The 21084-nt window shown below is 38.4% G+C and overlaps 1 protein-coding gene across 1 annotated transcript in view; it reads right to left on the bottom strand.

Moving 5' to 3' along the window:
• The window catches only part of FOXN3 (forkhead box N3), a 313833-nt gene that overhangs the window by 142286 nt on the left and 150463 nt on the right, over positions 1 to 21084 (bottom strand). Inside the window, exon 4 of the mRNA XM_044664996.1 lies at positions 11778 to 11842. Within this exon, the coding sequence (XP_044520931.1) occupies positions 11778 to 11842 (65 nt within the window). The remainder of the gene's footprint in view (positions 1 to 11777; positions 11843 to 21084) is intronic.

Consider the following 21084-nt stretch of genomic DNA (forward strand, 5'->3'; position numbering starts at 1 on the left):
AGGGAGGGAGGGAGGGAGGGAGGGAGGAAGGAAGGAAGGAAGGAAGGAAGGAAGGAAGGAAGGAAGGAAGGAAGGAAGGAAGGAAGGAAGGTTAAAGACTATGTGCTAATCATTGGGATTTAAAATGGAAAAACTTAAGATAGTTCCTAAATTCAATAAATTTGAAGTGTAACTGAGGCAGTTAACACATAAAGGAAATTAATCTGCAGGATATAGGAAAAGCCCTAGCAGTCCTGAGAGTGTAGCAGCAGGGAAGATGGCAAGGCCCAATAGTCCTTAGACGATTTTATCCGCCATAGAGCCTCTCAGACAGCAAATAAATCAATAAAAATGAGCTGGACTAATTAATGAAAGGCTTAATTTACAAAAATTGACACTGCCTCAACATACTTGCCAAAGGATTACCCTATGACTTTCTGAGCAGAGCTAAAAAAGAAAATGGGAGAATCACAACTGTGTATCGGAGTTATATCAATGACCAAGTGCCATTGTTCATAAGAACAAGATTGTGTGGAATTTGTACTCTGATCTATTATCCTCCTGTGGAGATAGTAAGCAGAAGTACACAGAGATTTGGCAAAGGTCAGACTCCCAATTGGTTAGAGAGGTAAGAAAAGAAGTGAAAGTTCCCTCTATCCCTACCCCTCTGGGCTTTCCATTCTATAAAATGCATTTCTTTATTGCATTTATTTTTTTGTTTTTAAATGAACTCACAAAACCCAATAATTGCATGAAACTCCATGGGCCAAACAGTTGAGAGAAATCCTCTTTTCAAGTTCTCTCAAGTTCAACAAGATGAATGAGTTGTGTTCTTTGTGGAGACTGCATATAAAACCTTACAAATGTCCCACAATAAGAGAAACTGGATCAAGGAGGAAAAAGGAGAAGGCTATTCCTAATTTAAAGGGTTCCAAAAGGTCCAAACTTGTAACCCTGTGGTATATGTAAGGCATCACTGTGTAAATAGGGAATGTACTCTGATAGGGACAAAGGCATGGTGCTGGAGAATTCTGTATTGGGCAGATCAGCTCAAATGCAAAACCACTCAGAATCCTGTCATCCCCTCACCTCCAGGGATAAGAAGAAAGACTCCTAGATTATTGTCATGGCCTGCTGGTTAGCCGGCAAGAAGCTTCTTCCCTTTCCAGTCCATGTTTTGCCCATCTATCAAAGTGATCTTCCGACCTGACTCTGTCGCCCTCATTCCCATTCAGTAAATTGCAGGGGATCCTTACCATGTCTGGGCTCAAATATAAAATCCTCTGTATGGCTTCAAACATCTGCACACCTCTCCCACCCACTTTCTAGTATATTCTTAAGCCTTATATCCTCTCTTGCTATTGTGTGGTCCAAATGAGCCTGCCCTTCTCGCTGCTCTCCCCATAAGGTGCTCCCTATCTGGATTCTGGGTATTTCATTGACTGTCTCCCATGCTGAGGATGTTCTTCTGGCCTTGGCTTCTTTCCATTCCGAGTTAAAATCCTGCATTCTACTAAAAACCTTTCCTAACCACCACCACCTCCCTCCTTAATTCTAATGCTTTCTCTGCTTTCTCGTTGTGGATATCCTCCACATTAGCTCCTTCACAGGGTTATTGTGACGAATCAAATGAGATAGTATTCATAAAAAGCTTTACAAACCTTGAGGTGCTATATAAATGCTAAGTACCAAATAAATGGGGATAAAACTTTTTGTTTCTTTAATATCTGGGGGGTGGTCATAATCCACTTTGGGGGTCTACCTACTGTCTGTCATCTGCACCATGTGACTAGCCTACCACTTTTTCTGGACACACATGTCAATAATTAAGCATTTATTAAGTGCCTACTACATTCCAGGCACTGTGCCAAGTGATGGGGATATAACAAAAAGTAAAAAACAATTTCTTGCCTCTGAGAAGCTCAGTCTAATGGGAGAGACAACAAGCAAAGAGCTTTGTACCAACAAGCACCGTGTAAGATAAACTGAGGATAATTCAGAAGGAAAGCGCTACCAGCAATAAGGTGAGGGGGATGTCAAGAAATGCTTCTTATAGAAGGTAGAGTTTTCTCCCAGAATTTGAAGCCAAGAGGCAGAGAAGAAAAGAGAGGGCATTCTAGGTATGGAGGACAAGGCAGTGAAAACATCCGGATTCTGGAGATGGAATGTCCTCGGTATTGTCGTTTCTATAACTTCTCAAGAGCAAAACATTAATTGTAACATATTTCAGCACGTTTATATCAACAAAGTCTGCCTCTGTTTCCTAAACTGTTAAATGGGAATAATAATAGTATCTGCCTTTCCAAGATTGCTGAAAAGATCAAATGAAATATCTACAAAACCCCACATAATACAGTGCCAGGCACATAGCTGGCATTTAATAAATCTTTGTTTCCTTCCTTTTCCTTTTGTTCATGTCACCTTCCATTCTCCCACAGATTACATTTTAGTAAATCAAAGTGGTCGCAGTATGGAAAAAAAAATAATTTTAAGACTAAGCGTAAACTCTTACTATGATGGGCAATTCTTGTTTTAGAGAAATAAGACAGGATTTAAAGTGACATTTGTTCTATTAGAGAAAACCAAGTGACAACAAATATTTACATTATTTTTCTGTCTAAAGAAATTTAAAGGTAGCAAAGTCACACTCTCAGTGGTAAAAGAGTCCCTGAGAGGTCTTAGAATTTCATTCTCTTGACTTTAGGCAGCTTAACTTACACAATCTCAGACTCAAAGTTTAGAGGGCATATAGTTCACATGCCCTCGATTCTATTCTTTAAAACAACATAAAACATAGTCTTCTGTGCCAATCACAGGACAGCTTAAAGAGAACTACCATGTAATCTTAAACCTTCTCTTGATTTAAATTAAATATCACTAGCTCCTTCCACTACTACTCCTTGTCTGACATGTATTTCTCAATGGTTATTATCCTCATTGCCCTCCTCTTGATTTACCTTCTTTAATGCATCCCTTTAAAATGTTTATCAAATTAAAAAATTATTTATCTAACTAGATCCATTTCTATTTCTATATATTCATGTATATAATGTCTCATCAGACACAAGCAAGTGTTATAAGAGTGGGAAAAGCCCTCACATTTAGAGAGGAGGTTCTTTCTTGAGCCCAACTCTTAGACCTTACTACTTTAATGACCCTGAGCATGCTGAGGAGATCAGGTTCCTCATCTTTAAAATCAGGGGAATACGGTCAGTCATCAGCCTCTAGATTCCTGACCGCTCAAAAATCTTGGGATCTTTATAATCATCATTAAGCCTCTTTTACAGATAAGGAAATTAAGGCTCTAAAATGTTTGGTTTATTAAACACTGCAAAACCAGGTCCTCAATGGTTTTTGACTCAACACCAATCAATGCCCTTTTCATTAAACTTGCTGACTAGAGTTGACTACAATAGAACTATTACTTGTGATGATTTCTAGGATCATCATAATTCTATTACCACCACCTAAAAATGACTTGTTTAGTCACTCTGGTGTCCTACTGGCTCACCTAAAACTCCACACTGCTTTACTGCTAAGCCAGGTCATCCCCATTCTATAATGATTGGCACAATTAAATTTTTTTTCAGCCTAAACATAGGATTTTTACATTCATCCCTGTTAAAATGTCACAACCGTCAAGATCAGTCTGAATCCTGATTCTGTTGGCTATTGTTTGAATTACCACTCCCAGCTTTGTGACTTTAGTGGAGCTGGTTCAGCCAACTCTTGTTTATTCAGGCGTCATTGCAATTAGTAAGCCACATGGACTGCTCAACGATTATGTCCATGGTAAGAGGTGCTGGGTAGGGGTGGATTAGTGAGGGTGGAGAAGAAATAAACAGCTTCTGCCATGAAAGTAAAGATCCTATTTGAGTTAAAAAGAGAACAATGTAGCACAAGGTCATATAAACTAAGCAATAGAAAGTGATTTTAAAAGTAACACTTTTTAGAGTAGGAAGGGACCATGTCCAGTAGGGAAACCAAAAAGTGGATTGATGTACTGAAAACCCAAATAGGTCATTAGTGACAGAGGAAGTATTAAAACCCAATTGTGGGCTTCTTACTCTCAACTCAACACACAAAATGTCCCCACAATATGAAAGAATACCAATTCATATTATCGTGCTCTGAAACCTTCATTTTGTCTTAATGAACGGTCACCAAATCCCTACTATGTGAAAGGCACTGTGCCAGCAGAAGGAGAGAAAGAGAAAAGATTAAATAGATTTTGTCTTCCAGAAGTTTCCTTTCTAGTCAAAGAAAGGGGGCTGGTCCCTTCCCCTCACTGGATGCCAACATTCTGATTTGTAAAATTAGCGGGTTGGGCCAAGAGATATGGATAGTGCTTTCTGGATCTCCTCTATGAACCCATGAGAATGCAAGTAGTGAAAAGACTTCAGAATAAGTAATTTTAAAAACTAGATAATCCTTTTCTCTCTCATTCATTAAACACTTCCCAGTGCTTATGTGTGCCTCCTATCAATTGAAGATTACAAGCAAGAGTCAAAATCTGGGCTTTTCTAAGGAGGATAGTACTATCACAAATTCACTCAATCATACTGAACTCAATACAGACATTTAAAAAAGCAAACAAATAATTCTTTATATTCTTAATCAACAAGCAAGAGAAAAACACAAAAGTTTTAAGGTAACACTAGGAGTCAAAGCAGTATGGAGAATAAAATGAATTATTCAACATTAAAATAGAAGAGAGAATCCTAAAAGGGTAAGAATTTCTAATTAAAAGAAATCCAACACAGTGGAAGTACAGATTGAATTAAATACCAAACAGAAAGCGTGTGTAAACAGTCTGGACATTTTCCTGGACATTTTCATTCAAACCAAAAGAAAAATCTTATGACACATAGGTATAGCAGAATAGAAAAAAGTTCTAGGCATTGACTCAGGAAAGCCCTGAGTTAAAATCCAACCTCAGATACCAAAATGAGTGACTAAAGACATGTCACTTGGCTTCTGTCTCAGTTTTCTCACCTGTAAAATGGGGAGAGCAAAAGGACCTACCTCACAGAGTTGATTTCAGGATCAAATTAGATAATATTTGTAAAGTCCTTAGCATAGTGCCTGGCATACAGCAGGAACTATATACATGCTTATTCTCATCTCCTTTCCCTAATCTGTCTCCCTGAACCCATTTTTCTACTATGTAGTACATGTATTGCTGGCTATTATCCTGACATTAATAAGAAGCTTAAGTGGCATTAAAAATTCTTTAACGGGATAATTTGCTAATTCTGCCAATCATCTGTACCTTGAAAGTCAGTGAAGTGGATAGAGGAGCTGGTCTTGGGAGTCAGGATTCAAAGGTATTCATTAAGCATTTACTATGTGTTGAGCATTGTGCTAAGCTCTGAAAGTGTAAAAAACAGCAACAACAGTCCCTGTCCTCCTGAAGCTTACATTCTAACAGGAAAGTTGTTGTTTAGTTAATTTTTTATGATGTTTTTCAAGGCCCCATTTGGGGTTTTCTTGGCACAGATACTAGAGTGGCTTATATCATTTCCTTCTGAGGCAGGAAGTAGGAAAACAGAGTAAAATGACTTGCCCAGAGTCACAAAGATAATGTGTGTGAGATGGCATTTGAACTCAGGGTCCTCTTGACTCTAGGCCTGGCACTGTATCCACTGCTCTACCTAGTTGCCCTAATGGCAAAGACAATATGTATAAATAAAAGACAAAAAGCAGATAGAAGATGACTATATAATAGTATAGTATGATTTTGGACAAGGAGTAGGCTAGTTTCCTCCCCCCACCCCAAACCCTTACCTTCTGTCTTAAAATAAATACTATGTATTGGTTCCAAGGCAGAAGAGCAGCAAGGGCTAGGCAAAAGGGGTTCAGTGACTTGCCCAGGATCACAAAGCTAGGAAGTGTCTGAATCCAGATTTGAACCCAGTACTGCCTGATCCTCAAATCCACTGAGCAACCTAACTGCCCCCTATAGGTAACTTTTCAACACTAAGCTACATTGTGAACATGCATTAGTGAATTTTCACTCTGGGAATTTCCTATACAGAAAAACACCACAAATCTGTTTCTGGGCCTTGAATAATCCAAGCCAAGCCTCTTCTTACTGTTTTCCATTAACCAAGGATTTTTAAAAAAATTCTGAACTTAACAAACATTAAATTAAACAGAGGCAACTAGGTGGTACCGTGAATACAGCGTTGGATGTGGAGTCAGAAAGAAGCGAGTTCAAATCCTGCTGCAGAAATGTACAAACTTACTAGTTTTAGACCCTGGGGAAGTCACTTAATCTCTGTTTGTCTCGGTTTCTTCCATTGTAAAATGAGGATAATAATAGCACCTACCTCACAAGGTTGTTGTGAGGATGAAATTAAGTAATATCTTCACAACAGTGAGCACAGTGCCATGCATATATTATTATCATCATCATCATCATCATCATCATCATCATCATCAGTCTGTCTGTCTATGCATGGTTATTTCCTTTCCTTTCCCACCCTAAAATGGGCATTCCTAAATACACAGTACAAAGGAAGTTGTACATGAAACTACAGATCTCTAGTATGCATAGTTTACTCTTCTTTTAAATGTATGGAAGTCTAATGTAACTTTTAAAGCTATTCTACTTGTCTCGGATTCTTTCTGTTGTCTTTTGTGGATTTTTTTAAAAAGATGTTCAACAGACTTCCCCCAAACTCCATCGCCCCCATCCATCCCTATCCCTTAACGTCAATTCACTGGGGAAATTTTTTTTTTGTAGCAAATTAGCTTCTCTCAATAATGAACGTCTTATTTTGCACCATGCACTATCTATTACCTTTCTCAAGAGTGGGTTAACATGATTTATTACCATCTTCTAAAACTGTAGCCAGTCACTGCATTGATCACAATTCTTATGTCTTCTAAAGGTGTTTGCATTATATAAAGTTGTTATTGTATAAATTGTTTTCCCCAGTTGTTATCCCTTGTTCTATATCAGTTCGTATGACTAACAGGAATTAACTGCACTATATAGGCTACCAATAAGTTCTGCGATGGCTGAGAATCCATAAGGCCCACAGAGTGAGTGCACAGAGCACACAAATGGCTCACGAGTGTTTAACCATTTTTACATTCGGGAGCATGGCATATAGGCTAGATTTCTATTTAAGTTTTTATTCGGGGGGGGGGGGGGGAGGGTGCAAAGCAAAAACATGAATCATGTAACCATGGGAAATGTTTCTAAAAAATTTAAAAAAGTTTTATTCACCAAATTTTTTTTTAAAAAGGATTAAAAATCCAGTCCCACCATTTACACTTGTACTGTATCCACTCTTTTGTTGAGGAGATCTGTTGCTAACTCACACTGCTCTCTCTCTGTACAATAAAACCCAGACAGACCAAAACCCTCAGGGCATGCGGTGCTCTAGCTCACTGGGGGTCCATGCTTAAAACATATCCTTACAATTTCCTGCTATGGTCAGTACCGCTTGTGGCACATAACTTAATCCTTCTTTCATGACTCAACATCTCTGCTGCACGAGGGGCACCGTCCTGGGCATCCATTTTCATTGGAAGCTGGTTCACCCTTCATGAAGATGCTCAATGGACTCCCCCCACCCCCTTACTGCTTACTTCCCTCCTCTCCTCGGTCTCTTTCCATCTCTATCCTCTCACATCCATCACACTAGGGGGGAAAATTATGTAACAAATACACAAAATAAAGGAGATGGGGTTGGACACAGAGAGGCATGAGGACATCCTATCTCTTTAACCCCAGCATCTAGAAAGGTATAGGACAAGCATGCGGTAAATGCTTATTGGATGAAGCCAGAGAGGGCTAAGGATGTGGCATAAACAACATTTTACGAGCCCTCTGCTTCCCCTAGTCGCCTCTAAGGCAGTGGTTCCCAAACTTTTTTTGGCCTACCGCCCCCTTTCCAGAAAAAAATATTACTTAGCCCCCTGGAAATTAATTTTTTTAAATTTTAATAGCAATTAATAGGAAAGATAAATGCACCTGTGGCCAGCACCAACCAGGGGGCAGTAGCACCCACTTTGGGAATCACTGCTCTAAGGAATGGTGGCACTTAAATAATGCATAGGATGGGTACAAAAGAGCCCCAGGTAACAGCAGTCTCCTCCCCCCCCCACTGGCCCTGCCTCCAAACCATCAGTCCCATGCTTCAAACCATCCTTCCCCACCAAATCAGTGGAGACAGAGCTGACTGCCCCCATCTCCTTCTAGACAGTGACTGGATGTAGAAACAGAAAAGAAAGCTCTCACAGCCCGAGTCACAGGGTACTGCCCAATGGTTAAACATAAAAACCCTAAATGGCTTTATCATTTGCAAAACAAAAGAAATTATGACTTAACTGTAGCCTTTTGTCTCTCTACACGCCAAACAAACTTGCCATCTTAACCACCAGGCTTACTTATGGCATCCTAAGGCCTTTCCATTTGCCCTGGACCTGAACCTTCCTCAAGAGGCTCACTCCCACTATAATGACTTTCTCGAAAGCTGTGGCTGCCTCGCTTTTTCTATTTGTATCCCCAGAACCTCAAACGGTGCTTTGCACAATATCAAGTCTTTAATTAGAGCTTTTTCATTCATTAATTCATGAATAAATGAGAATCTATGTTGTTTTTAAACATTCATTCCCTCCAACAAGAAGATTCCTTAATCTCCCCTAGGAAACAATTCCAGATGTGTAATAGCAATCACATCACTGTCAGAAAATTCTTCCTTATGTCTAACTTAAATCCCTCAGGCTGCAGATCAAAACCTCTTTTCTTCCTGGGACAGATGGAAAACATCTGTACTCTAGTCATACCTTTGCTACTATCACAGAGCTTTGTCATCTTAAACTAAAATAATGACTACCCTTTGGCTCAATCTCTTATTCAATTCCAATACCACCTGAATTCAACTCAGATTTACTGCATTAAAAAAAAATTACTGTATACATCACATTGAATAAAGACAGAGACACAGAGAGCCTATATTTTCCCCACCTCCTCAAATTATTAAATAGGCTTAATTCGAACACTCTTCTATCTTTCTGTATTTCCATGTCTTCATTTGTAATATACAGGCAATGTGATATTATCATCATAAGTCTATTGTGAAGAGTACCATATAAAATTTAAAGCATTATGAAAAGTGAGCATTATATATTATACATAATAATAGGTCATTATTATCAACATTAATATTGTGAGAGTGCTTTGGAATTTTCTAAAGGGAAAAATGCAAAAACATTAGTTGAGTTATATAAACACATACACATACAGCCCTAAAAAACATCTAGTCACAATAAAATTATTGAAGAACTATACAAGTAGGTTATTCAATTAAAATCATCCACTTTTGGAAAACATCATTTGCTTAAAGAAAGTAAAGGAACTCTATAATAAAAAAATTAAAATTAACAGGTACTCCCCTGCTTTAACCTACCAACTCTACTTCTTTCATACAAATCTGCCCAACTGACCAATGTACAAAAAATAGATAATGTCCAAAGGATTTAGGCCGAAAGAAAAGTGGCTTTGGAATCAAAGAACCTGGTTCCTACACAGGGCCTCTGATGCTTTACTCCCTGCATAATGCTAGACAGGTCACTTACCCTACCTGGCTTTCTCTTTCCTTGGCAGATGTTGGACAAAACGACGTCTGAGGTCTCCGCTGACTCTAGATCTCTGACCTTATGACTATTTACTCCCATCATCCTCATCTTATAAAAGAGGAAACTGATATTCATTGGGGAGAAGCATCTAGTTCAAGGACACAAGGTTGGTGAGTGGCATGGCAATGATTTGAAACCAAGTCTTCTGCTGCCAAACTAAGGGTTTTATACCACACTGCTTTCATTTAGTGGCTTTGAATTGGATAAGTTTGAAGAGTTTTGATACTCAGGGTCTATGGCTTAAAACAGTAGGAAGGAGGGGGGGAAAAGGGTGGGGGGAATAGGAAGAAAACTATACTATCAAGATGCCAGGACTTCACAAGACAGATCTTCAAGGAAAGGACAATTAGCCTAGAAGACAATTAAAACAAAATATGAAAAAAAATTTTTTTTGAAATAATAAAAAGAAAAAAAAAAGAAAGAAAATCTGAGATGTTTAAAGCAATTACCTCTGAAGAATAGAGAAATTTCATCATACAAAGAGCTATAGATACCCTACAAATCTGCCAGGGCACATTGAGAGATTAAGTAATTTGCCTCTCCTCCCCGGGGTAGTTGTGAGAGGTAGTACTTGAACAAGAACTTCCCCAACTCAGAACCCTATCTTCTCAGTCAGGCCACCCTCCTAATGAATGCTATAAGTAAATAAGAATCCATCTATCGGCTAGGTACAGGACAAAATTGTCTGAGGAATGACCACTCTACAAATTCTGTGAAAATGACTTTCATCAGAAGGTCCAAATATTGGAGTAAAAATTATAATAATCCCTTGAAATGAACAAGAAAGGCCATGGCTTAATTTCTTACTGCTTTCTATTAAAAAAAAAAACCACAACAACAAACAGACCCTTAAAAAAATGTGTTCACTGATTACAGATAGAGCTCTACCTATAAGCTATTAACAGAGACTTTCATTCTCCTGCCAACATTTTGGATACATAATATGGTAATTAAGATTAGTGTTAATGGAACCTACCTGCCTAAAGCCTGCTGGTACAGAGAAGAAAAGCAAAGAAACTCCAAAGTTCACTGATTTCATAGCCTCCTGATAATGCAAACACCAAATTATTCACCCTACAGCACAACAACAAGGTCATTCAACTGCACACACTGTGTGAGCTGCTTCTACAATCTTAAGGTAAAATGTATTTCTGGAAGTTTTTATTACACTCCTAACACAAATGGCTGATGTTAGGCCTGCACATTTTAGGGGGAAATGACTTAAAAGTGTGAAAACTAATTCAGGCCATAAACCCTCTATCCAGAATAACTATCAATCAAAAATTTTGGTAGAAGAAGAAAAGCCAGTCATTCGTGGTGGCTGCCACAATTCTGAATCCCAGCCAAACAGGAGATGTTAGGAGAGAAAAGTAAGCTGATTTTTGGTATACTATCAACACTCAACTATCCACACAAATGGTGTGGATGATTCTAAATATGGGGTAATTCCCCCCAACTTTTTCCATTTGGGCTTTAGGTATTTACCCATACAACTCTGTTTCCTTTAAGCAGATGGTAAAGGCAGTTTAAGTTCCCCAATGATATATGAGCCAGGCTCTAGGGGAAGACAGCTGAAGAGTGAAGTTCCATAGTCTGGAAAGGGAGAGTGGAACAAACAAAGCAAATGACCTACCTTTGGAAAACTAGCTGTGCCAGGTCTGAGGATAAACCAAATGCTGTTTCTCACACTTATACATAAAAGTTATGATATACCGAGAACTCCCTGAACACCACCACAGCTTGCTAAATAGCACAAACATATGAAATAAAGAAAAGGGAAACCTTCATAAAGGAGGTGACTTTATTGATCTTGTTTCTGTTGCTATCATACCACGAACACCACGTAATCCCAATTTCACCAAAGGAGCCAAACACAGCTGGAACTTATACCCAGCAAGGCAGCAGCCCAAGAAAAGACAAAACAGAGACATATATTTCAATCATTTCAAACTAGTAATTCACCATTTCCAAGAGACTGGAGGAGAAAACAAATAGAAGGAAATAAACAGATCCAACCCACAGAACTCCTAATTTTCCAAAATGAGTCCACTGCTATGGCATTCACTGTGAACTGTGAGAATAATTCATCTTTACTAGAATTAAGGAACAATGGAGGGAAAAACAAATGATAGCTGGGGACCTACCTTGTAAAAGGGCTCCATTTCTCTTGAAGAAGGTGCTTCCTGGCCAGATGGGTGGACCTGATGTGCTAGAAGAAAAGAAGAAATAAGCATCAAGTCTTATTTTATTTGCATTCAGTCAAGTACTAGCACTATAACTTGCACACAAAAATCCTGAATAAGCCATAAGAAGTCTTTCTGATCTCTGCATTCTTAATTACCCTAGGTAAGAACACACATATCCCATTAAAATTAGCTTTTGCCTTTTACTAACCTCAGTTTCATGTTTGTATGTAATCTCTATTTCTTTCTCTGAATCACAATATTTTTGGCTCAACAGGTTTCATTACTACTTTCTTGAAACCTTTTTCCTTTTGTCAATTGTTGAAGCCTTCTGCTTTCATGATTGGCTTCACTCCCCAGTTTCCTATATGGGCTGTCCCGTAAGACTGTGCTCTTAAATCTTAAGTCTTAGCTCTAAGTTTTAATAGTAGTTTGACATTATTTAATAATATGATTGTTAATATAACTGAGACTTTGGGACACAGCATATCTTGTCAGTTTCTTGCATTAAAGTATTGCTTTATATCGTTTCCATCAGATTTAACAGATGTATAAACAACCATTGTCTCAGAAGAAGATGGGTGGAGGAAGAAGGGGAAAATATAAAGATTTCACACAATTTCTGGCTACTGTTCTATAACATTGGTTAAAAAAAATTTTTTTTAAGTAAAATTCTTCACCTCCCTCTTGCTTCCTTTCCCCTCCCCACCCGGAGATGATAAGCAATCTGCTATAGATTTTACATGTGCAATAATGTAAAACATTCCCCCACATTAGCTGTTTTGTGAAAGAGAACGCAAACAAAAAAATGTATAAAGAAAGTGAAACAGCATGTTTTGGTTTGTATTGAGACTCCATCAGTTTTTGGTTTTTTTCCCCTGGAGGCAGATGTAGGTCTTTCCAGGTTTTTCTGAAATCCCCTTTCTTGTCATTTCTTATATCCCAATAGTATTTCATCACATTCATCTACTTCAGCTTCTTCAGTCATTCCCCAATTGATGGATAACCCTATAACTTCCAATTCTTTGTTACCACACAAAGAGTCCATTATTTTTAATAGCTGAAAATTTACTCTTTTTTCGGATAAATAATGAGCTGAAATGCACTAGAGTGAATTGAGAATCCCTGAGTCAGGAAGATCTGGGTTCGAAATCCATCTGTGATTCTTAAGTAACCTTGGATGAGTCACTTAATCTATTTAAAGGTTCAAGACAGTAGCTGACCTATATTGATAAAGGAAGCCTCCTAGCCCAGTGAAATCACAGATCCAAATAAGAATTAAGAAAAAGATACCAAGATAGTTTTGATAAGTACTAACACTTAAATAAATAATATAGAAATCTTTTGAATCAAAGAATGGTTTAAGTCAACTTCAACAAGTACTTAGCCAAAAATATTGCTATATCACAATTGGAAATAGTATGAAAATTAATTCTACTCAAGAATATGTTGAGTTATAGTGTACTGTTAATCTTTTGGTTCGTGTGTATATACTCGTATATAAATAAATGAATCTAATTATGTGTGTGAATGTGTGTATATATATATATATAACGGAATAAGAGACTAGCAAATTGTGATTTTACACACACACACACACACACACACACACACACACACACACACACACACACACGAGAGGAACAGGACATCTAAACGATAAGTGGATTTGTAGTACATTTCTGTTACTTTTTAAAACCAGAAAGAGTAGCCAGATGGTGACTTAATAAGGCAACATAGTATAGTGTATAGAATGCTGGTCCAGAAATCAGGAGACACGAGTTTCAGTTAATGATATGATTGGCCTTGGACATGGCTCCAGTTTTCCTCATGTCTTCAGTTAATCTCAAAGGGGGCTCTAACATTTTAAAGCCTTCTACAATAAGTCTAGGTAGATATGTATTCAGAGTTAATATACAAAAAGGTCCTCAAATATTAAAATTATGTAAAATACTCCAGGAAACAAAATCTGTCTTAATATGAAATTTTAAAACAATGATAATTTTTTAAAGTCATATGACAACAGTATACTAGTAACAGCAGCTTCTGTAGTGTTTTAGAGAGTTAGAAATCATTTCACTCATCACAACTCTGAGACAGTGTATAGTATTATTCTTGTTTTATAGTCAGTTGGTCAATAAATATTTATTAAGCACCTACTATGTGTCAGGTTTTGTGCTAATAGCTGAAGCTACACAGGAAGGCAAAAGAGAGTGCCTGCCCTCAAGGAGGTCCTAGTGGAAGTGGGGAGACAACAAGCAAACAAAAAGTACAAACAAGCTATAGAAAGGATAAATAGGAAGTAAACCAGAGAAACAAAACACCCTAAACTAAGAGGAGGTGGGAAAGGATTGCAGTAGAAGAGAAGGAAACAAGTGGGTAGTCACTTGCTCAACATCACCTGGAGCCAGGTGATCTGACTCTCAAAGAAGCATTGTTTCCATTATCAATCCACTGCAGTGCAGATAAAACACATCAAGATACTGTGCTGTGGCTTTTACTGCCTTCTCTGCCTTAGCTGCTTCCTTCTCTCCATAAATAGGCCTGCAAGCCAAAGAAGGGGGCCAAGGTTTGCAGGAACAACAGATGGACCTACTGTGGCTCTTAGAGTTAAGGGCTGGGAATCATTAAAATATTTCTTCTACCTGACTCCAGCTCTCTAAGCGTTTGAGATTCAAAGTTAAAAAAAAATTTTTTTTTAATTAAAGGGCATAAAATTACCTTAAATTATTTAAGTTCTCTCAGCCAAAGCCCTACCTTTCTTTCTTTTTTTTTTTTACCAGTTCTTTCTTAATCTAAGTGTCTTCCTCTAGAGACTTAACCCTGATTTATCCTTTATTTATCTTGTTTGTAGTTGTTTGCATGTTGTCTTCCCCATTAGCTGGTGAAATCCTTGAGGGCAGAGACTGTTTTTGTACCCAGCATTCAGCACAGTGGCTGGCACATAGTAGGAGCTTAATGAATTCTTACTGACTCTTTAACTAGATAATCAGCATTTTTACAATCTACTTTTTTTTTAAAAGAAAATAATAGTAAACAGCAATTTCTTTACTACCAAAATAGCTTTGAAGTTGTTTGTCACTTGGGTTGTATGTATTTCTTTAAACAATGCTGTCCCCAAGGACTTGTTAATTGAAGTGTCATCTTAAGATTCCCTCAGAATAGAGAGGCAAGTCTCATCTCAGGCTGTTCAGACTGCTGCCCCATTCTGGCTTTATACCAGAAAGACAGAAAAGGTAGAGAAGACAGGAGGTAATAGACAAATTCTGTTCATTCATTCCTTTGTTCAACAAAGTAAAGGCACAAGAAAATGCTAAATATGTCATGGCCTCAGCCATCAACATATTTCCATTTTAGATTTTCATAATTTGTAACCATCAAGATGATTCCTCAGTAATTCAGATACAGAAGACTAAACGAAGCAGAATTTACGAAGCAGAATTTACTTCAGGATGCCAACATCCTTTTAGAGGCCATTGCCATGCCAGGTATAATGGCACAAGTGCTAAGCATATGCCGGTAGGGGCTGAGCTTGGAGAATCACTGAATTTCTAAGTTCTGAGCCCTCTGTTGGGCTGAACTCAAGTGGGTGTCTACGCTAAGTCTAGCACTAATATGGCGAACCCTGTGGAGCCAAGGATTACCAGGCTACCTCCAGAGGGGCAAACCAGCTCTGGTGAGAAAAATCCAGCAGTGCATTTCAGGATTGGGATTGGGAATGACCTGCCATGCCCAAAGCAGAATAAATCAAACAGATTTTAAGGACAAAGAAAAAAAAAAAAAAAAAAAGGCCAATGAATATCAACAATAATAAATGTCCACATTTCTAGTAAGCTTTCAGATTTACAAAGCATTTCTCATATATTATTTAAATGAAGCAGTTAAGAGATCATTGTAAATCTCCAAGTGGAACTTCATTTGAGGGGTGGGTCTCAAGCACACACTCCACATGGTCTAAAGCCCTTCTTAGGAGTGGAGAGGAAGAAGAGATCAGGAACAATAACTGGCATAAGGAGCCATCCACATTTTCCCAAGAAATCTTTGTAAACAATGGTAAGCATTCTCATGAGAACTATCTGGAGTGAAGGGTCTACTGCTTATATAATCAAAGAACAGAACAAAGCTCATTTGGCTTCCCTGTCTACTCTGACAAATGAGATCATCCCCAATGATATTCTAATTTTCTTTCCAAGATAACCTGGGCAACTAAAAAAATAGTGGTACTATATAGGCAAAAGGAGCCAAGTTGGAAAAGAGAAGGCATGGCATCAGAGGACCTGGATTCAAAACCTGGACCAATTACTAACGAGTCGTGTGACCATGGGCAACTTTCTTTCCCTTCTCTGGACTTCAATTTACTTTTCTGTCAAATTAAATGATTGACTAATCATGACTAATAAATAATTAATCATTAACAACTATGGACAGCTAGGTGGTATAATGAATAAAGTGCCAGAGCCCAGAGTCAGGAAGTCTTATCTCCGTGAGTTCAAATCAAGCCTCAGACATTTGCTAACTGTATATCACCGGACAAGTCACTTAACCCCGTTGGCCTCATTTGTAAAAATGAGCTAGAGAAGGAAATGTCAAACCATTTCAGTACCTCTGCCAATAAAATTCTAAATTGGGTCATGAAGAGTAAGACACAACTGAAAACGACTCAACAACAATCAATGACTAGATAACTCTACAGTCCCAGAAATAAATCTATGATTCAGAATGCAGATGAGACATTTGGTGCCGGGTCCCCATCCCACTCACTCTTCTTCTCTCCTAGGGTCAAAGTGAAGAAACGACCTAAAGAATGAGTTTTTGAATATTTTTGAGTATGAGCTGACCAACATATATTCCAAGGAGTGATGACAAATTTATTAAACAATGGAATTTTCTGGGCTCAAATTTTTCAGGGGGTAATGCTCCTAACCAAAGAGACTCTCAACAGAAAAAGTAAAAGAGCCCAGAAAGGGTGAAGGTAAAGGCGAGAAGCTGGTGCTACTCCTCTCTTTCAAATTTTTGGATGGTTTTTGACAATGAGAAAGTAGAGCAGGCAGTTCACTCCCACTGAAGCACTGATGAGAAGGGATCAAAGTTGCCTCTAGGTTGGGAGATGACAACATATGAAAAAAAAAAATGAATATCTTGAAAAGGAAGAAATCAATAAGTAAAGGATTATGGAATGTAAACAAGATCTAGAACAAGGGGGTCACTAAATCTGAGCCAGAAAGGACTGTTATTTGAAGGATGATCCCTTCTGCACCATGCCCAACAAGTGGCCATCCAACTAGAGAAGTCTATGAGCCTATGATGTGGCCACTAGGGCACGGCGCTGATCCTGTTCTTTCTTACAGCAAATCTAAATCTTGCCACACTACCCTCTGCTCACTTCTCTCCTCTGAAGCTCCCCATCCCTCATAATTGTAGTGGCTTCTTTCTCTTGATGAACTATTTCCCATTTATCCTGTATCTGTCTTGTCTATACATGGATGTTTGAATGCGGTCCCCCATTAGAATGGGAGCTCTTCTAGAACAGAGACTTTTATCTCTAGTGCTTAGCACCAGGCTGGGAACACAGAAAGCACTTTTAAAAATGTTTACTGTTTACTGACTGACTGAAGTCAAGCAGAATGGTTCTAATCCCTTCTTCCACAAAATACTTGAATGCCTCAGTCTTTTCTCTTCCAAGCTATTATTCCCCATTCCTTTGAAGATCTTTAAGATCCTTGAGCCTTTCCTGGTGGTTTTCCTCTCAATTTTCCTCGGCTAATCAAAGCCTTTCCTGGGCTAATCAATGCCTTTCCTGCAAGATAGCACTTAAAAACCAGATCATGATATTCCAGGAAAGGGCAAAGGATCTGACTGATATCATGAGATCTGCAGCTCAGAGACACAATCATCCTCTTCTCGGTCCTGAAAGTGACCTTGGGCTACCACAATCTTTGAGCTGAAAGGTAGACTTCCAGGAAGACTTGAAAGAACCAGACAGTAAGACACAGGCAATAATCCAAAAGAGAGCAAACTGGGGAGGCTGGGTGACTCTGGACTGAGGGCCAGGCCTAAGGAAGGGAGGTGCTGGATTCAAATCTGAACTCAGACACTTTCTTTTTGACCCGGGGCTGTCACTTAACCCTTGCTTAACTACACAGTATTGATTCCAAGACAGAAGGGAAGGGTTAAAAAAGAGACAGCTCCTGCCCTTGAGGCACATATACACATATATAAACCACAAGAACATATAGCTACTAAAGCTTAATATTTAAAGAGATGATGATTTAGTTTGATTGACAAGGTAAGAATTTCCTAAAACGAAGTGAATTTAGAGGCAGGGATTTGGACAGTCATAGTATCTTACAAGTTTATCAGAATTGGGGGGAAAGGGAGCAGAAAATGACATTCCTAAGAGGACACAATTTAAGAGAGTGCTGCTCCAAAGTAAAAATACATACTTTCAATTTGATTTTATTGAAACCTCACAAGGGTAAAGAGGAAATGTCTTTTTATATTTAAAATAGTCTTTTGCAGTAACTACTAGGTATAAATCTACCTTTTACATGATTATGTCAGAGTAAATCCATGCAAACATAAAAGATTTATTGTATGTCTGATTTCAATGCATTATTAAAATATAAGAATAAGAATTTAACTGTCTATTGTGTGAAGATCATCGTACCTGGTGCTAGAGTATATCAGTATATCTATCAGACTTTCCCGAGTCACAGTATCTACCCTTATGTGGCTAACAGACTACCAGGGGACCTTGACACAATTTTTATGCACAATCTTATAGGGTAAGTACATAGGGACGTTATCTAACAAGAAATCAGTCTAGTAAACATAGCAGAAGCCTGGACATATATTTTAACTACACCTTAGAGAGGCCCCACTTTCTTCTTTTGTAAATTGAGAGGGATGGACTAGTCAGTGATGGACATGATGTGGACCCTGAAATGTTCTATCTGCAAGACATTATTCCTAATCAGAAGAATACAATGAGTAGGATACAATACAATGAAACTTGGAAAGAGTTGCCTTAGAAACAGACTGACAGATGAGCATTTCCTTTCCTTTGGCCCCCTCTTTAAAAAGTTTGCCCATTGCTGGCCTAGATGATTTCTAAGGTCTGTTCTGCGGGAGGAGGAGTGAGAGTGAGGGTGGGGGTGTGAGTGGGGGTGGGGATGAACCAGGTGGCTCAATGGCCAGAGCCCTGGGTTTAAAATCAGGAAGATTCCTCTTCTTGAGTTCAAATCCCACTTTAGAAATTTATTAGCTGTGTGACTCTAGGATGGTGACGGGCAACCTTTTGAGCTTGGTGTGTCAAAATCTGCCAAAACACCAAGCATAACTCGGGTGGTGTGTCACTTAAAAAGGAAAAAAAAAACCCATAATTTCACAATATTTATAGTTTAAATAACAAAAATGTATAATTGTAATATATAACTGTATTTAATAAACCAAAATATGTAAATTAATATAGGTAGAATTGTCATCTATAGTGCAGTGCACAGAGTGTCTACACTACACTATAGTAAATGTTCCATCTCTGGCACGCGGCCCCACACTTCTGCCCGCGGCTGCATGCCATTGAAAATGCCCCCACGTCAGTGCTGACACGCGTTTCATAGGTTTGCCATCACCGCTCTAGGCAAATCGCTGAACCCTGTTTGCCTCCGTTTTCTTATTTGTAAAATGAGCTGGAGAAGGAAATGGCAAACCATTCCAATATCTCTGCCAAGAAAATTCCAAATGGGGTTACAAAGAGTTGGACATGACTGAAATGACTCGACAACGAGGCCTGTGTAGGACACGAGGGGGACGGTCATTACCCACCCTAACATTATCCAGGTAGATACTACTAACTGTTACTCTTCACAAAAGTGGCAGTCATGCTATCACTTTCTTATGTGAGCATCTAATGGTTCTTCTACATCTTTGTCTGAAAATGGTGGGTAGAAAGGGGATTATTAATACACCAAAAATCTACAAAAAGAGAAGTGATGGTTATTTTTGCTTCATTAATGTAAGATTTAAATTAATATCAATAATTCCAAGTATTATTTTAATAACATTTATTAATAATCACTTGAAGAAGAAGAAATTAAAAAAAAAAAAAAGATAAAGGTATAAACCTAATCTAACCTAACTAACTACTGCCTGGCTCTCCACCCAGCTCCTTAGCCGTGTTCTAGGAAACAGAGAGGGGAGCGGGGTCACACCAAAACTACATCCTCTCTATGTTTGCACATAGCATAAACACGCAAATAGGATGCTGGGTAAGAGAGTCCTGGGGAGCAAATTCTATCCACGCATTAATAATTCAAGTAAAGGAGCTCAATAGGACAAGAGGCATTGTCATAGGAAGTAGCGAGGACCTCAGAGGTCAAGTCATCTAATCCATTCTATTCATTTTACAGATGAGAAACTGAGGCCTCACAGAAGCAAAATCACACCCTCATCACACAAGCAGTAAAACTGAATAAAGAGAGGGAGAGCTATCCATGTGGGGTGTCGTGGTTTGGAAAATGTGGACAGAATTATCTGAATGGGTATAAAATCACCCTACCTAAATAAATCAATAACTCCCAATTTAATTTCTAATCTTTTAGAGTTGCCTTTTATAGGGTTCCAAGTCTCTAGATTCTGAGCTATCTACATACTTATGAGAAAAAGCTAGACATGATATATCTGGCTAGGAATCTATCCAAGGCAAAATCCCAGGATAGAAAAAGCTATCAAGCTTGCCATATGCAAGAGACAGATTAGAGTGCACATATTAGTAGAAACAATACCATATTGGTGGAACAAATATATCAAAAACTTCATTTCTTTGGTGTTCTAACAAGACGATATGCCCTTTAGCAGGATGATACCCCTCTCCTCTTTCTCAATGAGAAACCCATAGGTTAAGAGGGTCTTACCTACCAGATAGGCAATTTGAGGACTGATATTTCAGTATATTGATCTGGCTTATCCTTAAAAGCTGATCTGAGCTAGCAAAACCCAAGGGAACCAGGACACAAACTTGAACAACAAGCTCTATTTCCATGACAGATTTAGTGTCCTAAGTGATTCTATCACATTCCCACTTTTCAATGGGCATTATGCCAAATACACAAGAAAATACCACGGACCCGATGGAAATATGTCCAAAGTATCACTGGGCACAAAGTGTGTCTAATGTATTTTTCTCTATGAATAGGAGCATCATTGGAGAGGATCAAAGTCACCTAGTCAGTCAACTAGAATTTATTAAGGGACTATTATGTGGTAGACA

Source organism: Gracilinanus agilis, chromosome 2 (assembly GCF_016433145.1).
Source record: "Gracilinanus agilis isolate LMUSP501 chromosome 2, AgileGrace, whole genome shotgun sequence".
Classification (NCBI taxonomy): domain Eukaryota; kingdom Metazoa; phylum Chordata; class Mammalia; order Didelphimorphia; family Didelphidae; genus Gracilinanus; species Gracilinanus agilis.